Source organism: Pipra filicauda, unplaced genomic scaffold, assembly GCF_003945595.2.
Source record: "Pipra filicauda isolate LSUMZ 115617 unplaced genomic scaffold, ASM394559v2 scaffold1478_size12351_pilon, whole genome shotgun sequence".
Taxonomy (NCBI): Eukaryota; Metazoa; Chordata; class Aves; order Passeriformes; family Pipridae; genus Pipra; species Pipra filicauda.
Window position 1 is genome coordinate 1 of NW_024103960.1, and position 12,352 is coordinate 12,352.

The following is a 12,352-nucleotide window of genomic DNA, read 5'->3' on the forward strand; positions in this document are numbered from 1 at the left end:
CTCCCAGTCCCTCCCAGTGCTCCCAATCGTCCCATATCCCTCTCCCAGTCCCTCCCAGTGCTCCCAGTCCCTCCCAATCCATCTCTTACCCCTGTAACCCCCTCCCAGTGCCTCCCAGTGCTCCCAGTGACCCCAGTATCCCCCCCCAGGCCATGTGCCTCCAGCTGGTCACCGCCCTGGCCACGGTGGCCGGCGCCGCCTGTTCCCTGCTCCCAGTGCTCCCAGTCCCTCCCAGTGCCTCCCAGTGCTCCCAATCATCCCATATCCCCCTCCCAGTCCCTCCCAGTCCCTCCCAGTCCCTCCCAGTGCTCCCAGTGACCCCGTTATCCCTCTCCCAGTCCCTCCCAGTGCTCCCAGTGACCCCAGTATCCCCCCCCAGGCCATGTGCCTCCAGCTGGTGACGGCCCTGGCCGCGGTGGCCGGCGCCGCCTGTTCCCTGCTGGCCGAGGGCTCCCAGTGCTCCCAGTCCCTCCCCGTGCTCCCAATCATCCCATATCCCCCTCCCAGTCCCTCCCAGTGCTCCCAGTGACCCCAGTATCCGTGTCCCAGGCCATGTGCCTCCAGCTGGTCACCGCCCTGGCCGCGGTGGCCGGCGCCGCCTGTTCCCTGCTCCCAGTCCCTCCCAGTCCCTCCCAGTGCTCCCAGTGACCCCAGTATCCGTGTCCCAGGCCATGTGCCTCCAGCTGGTCACCGCCCTGGCCGCGGTGGCCGGCGCCGCCTGTTCCCTGCTGGCCGAGGGCTCCGGCGCCGCCGCCGTGTCCGGGATCCTCCCCTTCACCGCCGGCGGCTTCATCTACCTGGGCACGGTGTCCGTCATCCCCGAGATCCTGCGGAATTCCGGCGCGGGGCCGGCGCTGCTGCAGCTGCTGGCGCTGCTGGCGGGCGTGGCCATGATGCTGCTCATCGCCCACTACGAGTAGGGGGGGGGGGGGGAGAATTCCCGGGAAAACCCCTCCTTCCCGAGCCTCCGGGTCCCGCGGGAGCGGCCCGGGGTCCCCGTGGGAGCAGCCCGCCGGGAATGGGAGCCGCCATTCCCAAAATTCTCCCTGATTCCCGCCCCAAAGCCCCTCCATTCCTGACCCCCTGGATCCTGGTGTTCCCTTGGGATCATCCCAGTGTTCCCATGGGATCATCCTGGTGTTCCCATGGGATCATCCCCTTGGGAATGGGAGCCACAACTCCCAATTTGGGACCCCAAAATCCTCCCTGAATCCCGGCCCAGAACCCTCCGTTCCCGACCCTCTGGATCCCAGTGTTCCCATGGGATCATCCCCTTGGGAATGGGAGCCGCGATTCCCAAAATCCTCCCTGATTCCCACCCCAGAACTCTCCATTCCTGACCCTCTGGATCCTGGTGTTCCCTTGGGATCATCCCAGTGTTCCCATGGGATCATCCCCTTGGGAATGGGAGCCGCAATTCCCAAAATCCTCCCTGATTCCCACCCCAGAACTCTCCATTCCTGACCCTCTGGATCCTGGTGTTCCCTTGGGATCATCCGAGTGTTCCCCTGGGATCATCCCCTTGGGAATGGGATCCACAGTTCCCAAAATTCTCCCTGATTCCCACCCCAAACCCTCCATTTCTGACCTCCTGGATCTTGGTGTTCCCTTGGGATCATCCCGGTGTTCCCTTGGGAATGGGATCCACAACTCCCAATTTGGGACCCCAAAATCCTCCCTGAATCCCGGCCCAGAACCCTCCATTCCTGACCCCCTGGATCCCAGTGTTCCCGTGGGTTCATCCCAGTGTTCCCCTGGGATCATCCCCTTGGGAATGGGAGCCGCGATTCCCAAAATCCTCCCTGATTCCCACCCTAAAACCCCCCCATTCCCGACCCCCTGGATCTCGGTGTTCCCTTGGGATCATCCCGGTGCTCCCATGGGATCATCCCCTTGGGAATGGGAGCCGCGATTCCCAAAATCCTCCCTGATTCCCGCCCTAAAACCCCCCCATTCCCGACCCCCTGGATCTCGGTGTTCTCTTGGGATCATCCCAGTGTTCCCATGGGATCATCCCGGTGTTCTCATGGGATCATCCCCTTGGGAATGGGAGCCACAGTTCCCAAAATCCTCCCTGATTCCCACCCCAAAATCCCTCCATTTCTGACCCCCTGGATCCCAGTGTTCCCGTGGGATCATCCCAGTGTTCCCCTGGGATCATCCCCTTGGGAATGAGATCCACAATTCCCAATTTGGGACCCCAAAATCCTCCCTGAATCCCGGCCCAGAACCCTCCATTCCTGACCCTCTGGATCCCAGTGTTCCCATGGGATCATCCCCTTGGGAATGGGAGCCGCGATTCCCGAAATTCTCCCTGATTCCCACCCTAAAACCCCTCATTCCCGACCCTCTGGATCCTGGTGTTCCCTTGGGATCATCCCAGTGTTCCCATGGGATCATCCCCTTGGGAATGGGAGCCATGATTCCCAAAATCCTCCCTGATTCCCGCCCTAAAACCCCCCCATTCCCGACCCCCTGGATCCTGGCATTCCCTTGGGATCATCCCAGTGTTCCCATGGGATCATCCCGATGTTCCCATGGGATCATCCGAGTGTTCCCCTGGGATCATCCCCTTGGGAATGGGAGCCGCCATTCCCGAAATCCTCCCTGATTCCCACCCTAAAACCCCCCCATTCCCGACCCCCTGGATCCTGGTGTTCCCTTGGGATCATCCCAGTGTTCCCTTGGGATCATCCCCTTGGGAATGGGAGCCGCCATTCCCAAAATCCTCCCTGATTCCCACCCCAAAACCCCTCCATTTCTGACCCCCTGGATCCTGGTGTTCCCTTGGGATCATCCCGGTGTTCCCATGGGATCATCCCGGTGTTCCCCTGGGATCATCCCCTTGGGAATGGGATCCACAGTTCCCAAAATCCTCCCTGATTCCCACCCCAAAATCCCTCCATTTCTGACCCCCTGGATCCTGGTGTTCCCTTGGGATCATCCCAGTGTTCCCATGGGATCATCCCCTTGGGAATGGGATCCACAACTCCCAATTTGGGACCCCAAAATCCTCCCTGAATCCCGCCCCAGAACCCTCCATTCCTGACCCTCTGGATCCCAGTGTTCCCCTGGGATCATCCCCTTGGGAATGGGATCCACAGTTCCCAAAATCCTCCCTGATTCCCACCCTAAAACCCCCCCATTCCTGACCCCCTGGATCCTGGTGTTCCCTTGGGATCATCCCAGTGTTCCCTTGGGATCATCCCAGTGTTCCCCTGGGATCATCCCCTTGGGAATGGGAGCCATGATTCCCAAAATCCTCCCTGATTCCCACCCTAAAGCCCCTCATTCCCAACCCTCTGGATCCCAGTGTTCCCCTGGGAGCATCTGGGATCATCCCACTATTCCCATGGGATCATTCCAGTATTCCCATGGGATCATTCCAGTATTCCCATGGGATCATCCCCTTGGGAATGGGATCCACAATTCCCCAAATTGTCCCTGATTCCCACCCCCAGACCCCCCATTCCCGACCCCCTGGATCCCGCTGTTCCCCTGGGATCATCTGGGATCATCCCGGTGTTCCCATGGGATCATCCCCTGGGGAATGGGATCCACAATTCCCAATTTGAGACCCCCAAAATCCTCCCTGATTCCCACCCCAAAAACCTCCTCCTGACCTCTTTTTCCATCCCATATCCTGATTTTCCCAAGGGATCATCCTGGTTTTCCCATGGGATCATGTCCTCGGGAACGGGATCCACAATTCCCAACCTTCCCCCTCCCCGCAATATTTGGGACCAAAACCACGGCCTAACTCCCTTCCCAAAATCCAGGATGCGGGGGCTGGGTCGCCCCAAGAGGTTGGGGTGGGATCCACACGTGCGGATCGCGGAATTCCGGGAGAATTTTGGGAATTTCGGGGGTGGTTTTTTGTTTTTTTTTTAATATTTGTTATTCAGGGTTGTAGCGAATCATGCGGTTGGTGGATTAAAACGGAAACATTTGGACGAGCCCCGAGGGTGAAACCCAGGATTTGGCGGTGCCACAAGGGAGAAAAAAAATCAGGGAAAACGGGGGAAAAAAACCGGGAAAAGCCGAAAACCTCCGGCTGGAGGACTGACCATAGAGTTGGTGCGGGCAGAGCGGCGCGGCGCTCGTGTCCCGTCTCGGTGGTCACTTCCGGCGCCGCCATGTTGGGGAGGTCGGCGGGGCGGGTGGCGGGGGGTTCGTGGCGCTGGTCACGAGTGGGTTTTGGGGGGATTTTGGGGAGTTTTGGGGTTTTTGGGGGGGCGGGAAGGGAGGGGAGACCCTCGCGTGGGGAGTGAGGGGGGAATTGTGGCGGGAGGCGTTAAAGGTGACACTGGGGCGACACTGGTGACACTGGACCCCACTGGTGACACTGAGGGGATTTAAATGTGACACTGGTGACAATAAGAGGGGTCACTGGTGACACTGGGAGGGGCTCCCAGACCCTACTGGTGACACTGGGGGGGGTCACTGGTGACACTGGGAGGGGCTCCCAGACCCTACTGGTGACACTGGGGGGGGTCACTGGTGACACTGGGAGGGGTTAAAGGTGACACTGGTGGCAGTGGGAGAAGTCACAGACCTCACTGGTGACACGGGGGGGGTTACTGGTGACACCGCGGGGGTCACTGGTTAAACTGGTCCCCGCTGGTGCCATCGAGCAGTCCTTGGTCCTCCGAACCGCCAGAGGGCGCCAGGTGCGGTTCCCATTCACTTCGATAGCCCCCGGCGGTGACCGAGGTCCTCCGAACCGCGAGGGGGCGCCAGGGGCGCTTCCCATTCCCCTCAATGGCCCCGGTTATTCCTCGGTCCTCCGAACCGCCAGGGGGCGCTCCCTCTCTCCCAGGGACGTCCCCCAAATGTCCCAAATCCCCCCAAAATGTCCCCAAACAGCCCCAAAATAAACGGGGGAGGGTCAGGCCTCCCCCCAAAACCCGACTCATGTTGAGGAGGGGGGGACATTGGGGCCATTTTGGGGGGATTTGGGCCCATTTTGGGCTGATTTGGGGCCATTTTGGGATGATTTGGGCCCATTTTGGGGTGATTTGAGGCCATTTTTTGATGATTTGGGGCCATTTTCTGGCAATTTGGGCCCATTTTGGGGTGATCTGGGTCCATTTTGGGGTGATTTGGGCCCATTTTGGGAGGATTTGAGCCCATTTTGGGGTGATTTGGGGCCATTTTGAGGTAATTCAGGGCCATTTCGAGGCGATTTGGGGCCTTTTTGGGGTCATTTGGAGCCATTTTGGGATGATTTGGAGCCATTTTGAGGCCATTTTTTGATGATTAGGGGCCATTTTTTTATGATTTGGGGCCATTTTGGGGTCATTTGGAGCCATTTTGGGATGATTTGGAGCCATTTTGGGGCCATTTTCTGGCCATTTGGGGCCATTTTGGGGCGATTTGGGGCCATTTTGGGGCAATTTAGGCCCATTTTTTGATGATTTGGGCCCATTTTTTGATGATTTGGGCCCATTTTTGGCTGATTTGGGGCCATCTGGGGCCATTTTCTGGCGATTTGGGGCCATTTTGGGGGTGATTTGGGGCCATTTGGCGACCCCCAGATCCCGTTTTTCCCCCCCCCAAAATCCCTCAGGAAGGACGAGCCAGCTCCGGGATTGTGCCATCAAATTCCAAAGGGGGGGGGAATTCGGGATCACCCCCCTCCCCCCCCTCCCCTTGCTTTATTGGGATCACACTTTGGGGTCATTTTGGGGTCAATTCGGGGTCATTTTGGGGTCAATTCGGGGTCATTTCAGGGGGAAGAAGCAGCGGCAGAGCGGGAAAATCCCTCTTGGATCCCTCGGATCCAAGGGGGGGAAAAAAAGGGGTGTGGCTGGGGAGGGGAGGGGGCGTGGCCAAAGGGGGCGTGGCCAGGGGGGAGGATTTTTGGGATCCTTCAGAGCATCCCCCCCCCTCCGAGCCGGCCCTGCTTCATCTTCCGGGCCTTGATGAAGAGGACGGTGCCGGAGGCGATCCCGACGATCCCGGAGGCCAATCCCAGGGCGCAGACGACGGTGCCGAGGGTCTCCGACACCGGGGGGGGCACGTTGGGCTCTGGGAAGGAGGGAGGGAATTCCCGAATTCCTCAGGGCGTTCCCGGCACGTCCCGAATCCCAAATCCTTCATCGGGACGTTCCTGGACATTCCTGACCTTCTCGAATCCCAAATCCTTCACTGGGATGTTCCCGGATATTCCTGACCTTCCCAAATCCCAAATTCTTCATTGGGATGTTCCCGGATATTCCCGACCTTCCCGAATCCCAAATCCTTCCTCAGTCCATTCCAGGTTATTCCCAACCTTCCTGCATCCCAAATCCTTCACTGGGATGTTCCCGGATATTCCCGACCTTCCCGAATCCCAAATCCTTCATTGGGATGTTCCCGGACATTCCCGACATTCCCAAATCCCAAATCCTTCATCGGGACGTTCCTGGACATTCCCGACCTTCCCGAATCCCAAATTCTTCATTGGGATGTTCCCAGACATTCCTCATCCATCCCAACCCATCCCAACAATTTCCAAATCCCAAATCCTTCATTGGGACGTTCCCGGATATTCCCGACCTTCCCGAATCCCAAATCCTTCATTGGGACATTCCAGGCCATTCCTGACCTTCCCAAATCCCAAATCCTTCACTGGGATGTTCCCGGATATTCCCAATCTTTCCAGAATCCCAAATCCTTCATTGGGATGTTTCTGGACATTCCCGACCTTCCCGAATCCCAAATCCTTCACTGGGATGTTCCCGGATATTCCCGACCTTCCTGTATCCCAAATCCTTCATTGGGATGTTCCCAGACATTCCCGACCTTCCCAAATCCCAAATCCTTCATTGGGATGTTCCCGGATATTCCCGACCTTCCCGAATCCCAAATCCTTCCTCAGCCCATTCCAGGTTATTCCCGACCTTCCCGAATCCCAAATCCTTCATTGGGATGTTCCCGGATATTCCCAATCTTTCCCGAATCCCAAATCCTTCACTGGGATGTTCCCGGATATTCCCGACCTTCCCGAATCCCAAATCCTTCATCAGGAGATATTCCCGACCTTCCTGAATCCCAAATCCTTCATTGGGATGTTCCTGGACATTCCCGACCTTCCCGAATCCCAAATCCTTCCTCAGATCATTCCCAGAACTTCCTAATCCCTTTCTTCATCCCACCCCATTCCCAGCAGGAATTCCTCACCCCATCCCACCCTATTCCCACCTCATCCCACCCCATTCCCACCCCATTCCCACCAGGAATTCCTCACCCCTTTCCCACCCCATCCCACCTTCTCCTGCCCCATTCCCACCCTATTCCCACCAGGAATTCCTCACCTCATCCCACCCTATTCCCACCTCATTCCCACCCCATTCCCACCAGGAATTCCTCACCCCATCCCACTCTATTCCCACCTTCTCCTGCCCCATTCCCACCCCATTCCCAGCAGGAATTCCTCACCCCTTTCCCCCTTCATCCCACCTTCTCCTGCCCCATTCCCACCCCATTCCCAGTAGGAATTCCTCACCCCATCCCACCCTATTCCCGCCCCATTCCCACCCCATTCCCACCAGGAATTCCTCACCCCTTTCCCCCTTCATCCCACCTTCTCCCGCCCCATTCCCACCCCATTCCCGCCGGGAATTCCTCACCCCAGTGGGTCTTCCTGGGCTCCCGGAGCCCCTCGTGCTCCACCCTGCAGTCGTAATAATCCCACCCCATTCCCACCCCATTCCCACCTTCTCCCACCCCCTTCCTATCCCTTCCCGCCCCATTCCTGCTGGGGATCCCTGACCCCATCCCAACCCTCTTTTCCATCCTAATCCCCTTCCCACCCCTTTCCCACCCCATCCCACCCTTTCCCACCCCATTCCCACTTCATCCCACCTCATCCCACCCCAACCCAAACCCCTTCCTTACTCCATCCCACCCCATTCCCACCCCATTCCCACCTCATCCCACCCCTTTCCCACCCCCTTCCCAACCGCCTTTTCCATCCTAATCCCCCTCCCACCCCATCCCAACCCCCTTCCCACTTCGTCCCACCCCATTCCCACCTCATCCCACCCCATCCCAACCCCCTTTTCCATCCCAATCCTCTTCCTGATCCCATTCCCACCCCTTTCCCACCCCACTCCCACCTCATCCCACCCCATTCCCACCTCATCCCATCCCATCCCACTCCATCCCAAACCCCTTCTTTACTCCTTCCCACCCCTTTTCCACCCTTTCCACTTCATCCCACCCCATTCCCACCTCATCCCACTCTATTCCCACCTTTTCCCACCCCATTCCCACCTCATCCCACCCCATTCCTACCCCTTCCCACCCCATCCCAATCCCCTTCTCCATCCCAATCCCCTTCCTTATCCCATTCCCACCCCATCCCACCCCATCCCAAATCCCTTCCTTACTCCTTCCTACCCCACTCCCACCCCTTCCAACCTTCTCCGACCCCTTTTTCACTCTCTTCCCACCCCATTCCCACCCCCTTCCCACCGGGAATTCCTCACCCCATTCCCACCCGCTTCCCCCTTCATTCCCACTTCTCCCCGCCCCATTCCCACCCTTCCCGCCGGGAATTCCTCACCCCAGTGGGTCTTCCTGGGCTCCCGGAGCCCCTCGTGCTCCACCCGACAGTCGGAATAATCCCACCCCATTCCCACCCCATTCCCACCGGGAATTCCTCACCCCTTTCCCCCTTCATCCCACCTTCTCCTGCCCCATTCCCACCCCATTCCCACCAGGAATTCCTCACTTCTTTCCCACCCTTCCCACCTTCTCCTGCCCCATTCCCACCCCATTCCCACCCCATTCCCACCAGGAATTCCTCACCCCATTCTCACCCCTTTCCCCCTTCATCCCACCTTCTCCCACCCCATTCCCACCCCATTCCCACCAGGAATTCCTCACCCCTTTCCCCCTTCATCCCACCTTCTCCCGCCCCATTCCCGCCCCATTCCCGCCGGGAATTCCTCACCCCAGTGGGTCTTCCTGGGCTCCCGGAGCCCCTCGTGCTCCACCCTGCAGTCGTAGTAATCCCCCCGGCGCGGGATGAACGGGAGGTAGGAAAACTTCCGGAAGGTGTTGTCGGGGCCGGGATAGAAGACGGTCTCCAGGACGCCCTCGGAGACGACGTTCCCGTTCCGGAACCAGGTGATGGAGGCCACGGGCGGCCAGAACTTGGTGATGTAGCAGATGAGGAGGTTGGGGTCCTCCAGCTCCACGGCGTGCTTCGGGAATAACGCCATCTCCGGGGGAACTGGGAATGGGAATGGGAATGGGATCAGGAGGTTGGGGTCCTCCAGCTCCACGGCGTGCTTCGGGAATAACGCCATCTCCGGGGGAACTGGGAATGGGAATGGGAATGGGAATGGGAATGGGATCAGGATGTTGGGGTCAGGATGTTGGGATGGGAATGGGAGAGGGGTTGGAATGGGGTAGGAAAGGGGTTGGGATCAGGATGTTGGGGTCCTCCAGCTCCACGGTGTGCTTCGGGAATAACGCCATCTCCGGGGGAACTGGGAATGGGAAAGGGGTTGGGATCAGGATGTTGGGATCAGGATGTTGGGATCAGGATGTTGGGATGGGAATGGGATCAGGATGTTGGGATCAGGATGTTGGGATCAGGATGTTGGGATCAGGATGTTGGGATGGGAATGGGATCAGGATGTTGGGATCAGGATGTTGGGATCAGGATGTTGGGATCAGGATGTTGGGATCCTCCAGCTCCACGGCGTGCTTCGGGAATAACGTCATCTCCGGGGGCACTGGGAATGGGAATGGGATGGGAATGGGATCAGGATGTTGGGGTGGGAATGGGAAAGGAGTTGGGATCAGGATGTTGGGATGGGAATGGGAAAGGGGTTGGGATGAAGTGGGAAAGGGGTTGGGATCAGGATGTTGGGATGGGAATGGGAATGGGAAAGGGGTTGGGATCAGGATGTTGGGAAGGGAATGGGAAAGGGGTTGGGATGAAGTGGGAAAGGGGTTGGGATCAGGATGTTGGGATGGGAGTGGGATTGGGGATGGGATCAGGATGTTGGGATCAGGAGGTTGGGGTCCTCCAGCTCCACGGCGTGCTTCGGGAATAACGCCATCTCCGGGGGAACTGGGAATGACAGGGAATGGGAATGGGAATGGGGTTGGGAATGGGATCAGGATGTTGGGATGGGAATGGGGTTGGGGTTGGGATCAGGATGTTGGGATCAGGATGTTGGGGTCCTCCAGCTCCACGGCGTGCTTCGGGAATAACGCCATCTCCGGGGGCACTGGGAATGGGAATGGGAATGGGAATGGGATCTGGGAATAACGCCATCTCCGGGGGAACTGGGAATGGGAATGGGAATGGGAATGGGATCTGGGAATAACGCCATCTCCGGGGGAACTGGGAATGGGAATGGGAATGGGAATGGGATCTGGGAATAACACCATCTCCGGGGGAACTGGGAATGGGAATGGGATCTGGGAATAACGCCATCTCCGGGGGCACTGGGAATGACAGGGAATGGGAATGGGATCTGGGAATAACGCCATGTCCGGGGGAACTGGGAATGACAGGGAATGGGAATGGGAATGGGAATGGGATCGGGATGTTGGGGTCCTCCAGCTCCACGGCGTGCTTCGGGAATAACGCCATCTCCGGGGGCACTGGGAATGGGAATGGGAATGGGATCTGGGAATAACGCCATCTCCGGGGGAACTGGGAATGACAGGGAATGGGAATGGGAATGGGAATGGGATCAGGATGTTGGGATCCTCCAGCTCCACGGCGTGCTTCGGGAATAACGCCATCTCCGGGGGAACTGGGAATGACAGGGAATGGGATGGGAATGGGAATGGGGTTGGGATCAGGATGTTGGGATGGGAATGGGAAAGGGGTTGGGATCAGGATGTTGGGATGGGAATGGGAAAGGGGTTGGGATCAGGATGTTGGGATCAGGATGTTGGGGTCCTCCAGCTCCACGGCGTGCTTCGGGAATAACGCCATCTCCGGGGGCACTGGGAATGGGAATGGGAATGGGAATGGGGTTGGGAATGGGATCAGGATGTTGGGATGGGAATGGGAATGGGATGGGAATGGAATCAGGAGGTTGGGGTCCTCCAGCTCCACGGCGTGCTTCGGGAATAACGCCATCTCCGGGGGCACTGGGAATGGGAAAGGGGTTGGGATCAGGAGGTTGGGATCAGGATGTTGGGATCAGGATGTTGGGATGGGAATGGGATCAGGATGTTGGGATCAGGATGTTGGGGTCCTCCAGCTCCACGGCGTGCTTCGGGAATAACGCCATCTCCGGGGGAACTGGGAATGGGAATGGGAATGGGAATGGGATCAGGATGTTGGGGTCCTCCAGCTCCACGGCGTGCTTCGGGAATAACGCCATCTCCGGGGGAACTGGGAATGGGAATGGGATGGGAATGGGAATGGGATCAGGATGTTGGGATCAGGATGTTCAGATCTGGGAATAACGCCATCTCCGGGGGCACTGGGAATGGGAATGGGATGGGAATGGGAATGGGAGAGGGGTTGGGATCAGGATGTTGGGATGGGAATGAGATCAGGATGTTGGGATCAGGATGTTGGGATCAGGATGTTGGGATCTTCCAGCTCCTTGAGGTTCTTTGGGAATAACGCCATCTCCAGGGGCACTGGGAGTGACAGGGAATGGGATTGGGGTTGGGATCAGGATGTTGGGATGGGAATGGGATCAGGATGTTGGGATCAGGAGGTTGGGGTCCTCCAGCTCCACGGCGTGCTTCGGGAATAACGCCATCTCCGGGGGAACTGGGAATGACAGGGAATGGGAATGGGAATGGGAATGGGAATGGGATCAGGATGTTGGGATCAGGATGTTGGGATCAGGATGTTGGGATCTTCCAGCTCCGTGAGGTTCTTTGGGAATAACGCCATCTCCGGGGGCACTGGGAATGACAGGGAATGGGAATGGGAATGGGATCAGGATGTTGGGGTCCTCCAGCTCCACGGCGTGCTTCGGGAATAACGCCATCTCCGGGGGAACTGGGAATGACAGGGAATGGGAATGGGAATGGGATCTGGGAATAACGCCATCTCCGGGGGAACTGGGAATGGGAATGGGATGGGAATGGGATCTGGGAATAACGCCATCTCCGGGGGAACTGGGAATGGGAATGACAGGGAATGGGAATGGGAATGGGATCAGGAGGTTGGGGTCCTCCAGCTCCACGGCGTGCTTCGGGAATAACGCCATCTCCGGGGGAACTGGGAATGACAGGGAATGGGAATGGGAATGGGATCTGGGAATAACGCCATCTCCGGGGGAACTGGGAATGGGAATGGGATGGGAATGGGATCTGGGAATAACGCCATCTCCGGGGGCACTGGGAATGGGAATGGGAATGGGATCAGGAG

The 12,352-nt window shown here is 58.1% G+C and overlaps 2 protein-coding genes across 2 annotated transcripts; one reads left to right on the plus strand and one right to left on the minus strand.

Moving 5' to 3' along the window:
• The first annotated feature begins 335 nt into the window (after nucleotides 1–335).
• Nucleotides 336–1,074, plus strand: LOC120322724 (zinc transporter SLC39A7-like). The gene is made up of 2 exons (XM_039378779.1): nucleotides 336–448; nucleotides 738–1,074. Exons 1-2 carry the CDS (start codon nucleotides 383–385, stop codon nucleotides 918–920), a joined length of 249 nt encoding a protein of 82 aa, XP_039234713.1. The 5' UTR covers nucleotides 336–382; the 3' UTR covers nucleotides 921–1,074.
• Nucleotides 1,075–5,668: 4,594 nt separating this feature from the next.
• LOC113998489 (HLA class II histocompatibility antigen, DR alpha chain-like) lies at nucleotides 5,669–9,299 on the minus strand. Its single transcript, XM_039378780.1, has 3 exons — nucleotides 8,985–9,299; nucleotides 7,614–7,656; nucleotides 5,669–6,030 (listed from the first exon to the last, which is right to left on the minus strand). Exons 1-3 carry the CDS (start codon nucleotides 9,297–9,299, stop codon nucleotides 5,873–5,875), a joined length of 516 nt encoding a protein of 171 aa, XP_039234714.1. The 3' UTR covers nucleotides 5,669–5,872.
• Between the last annotated feature and the right edge of the window lie 3,053 nt (nucleotides 9,300–12,352).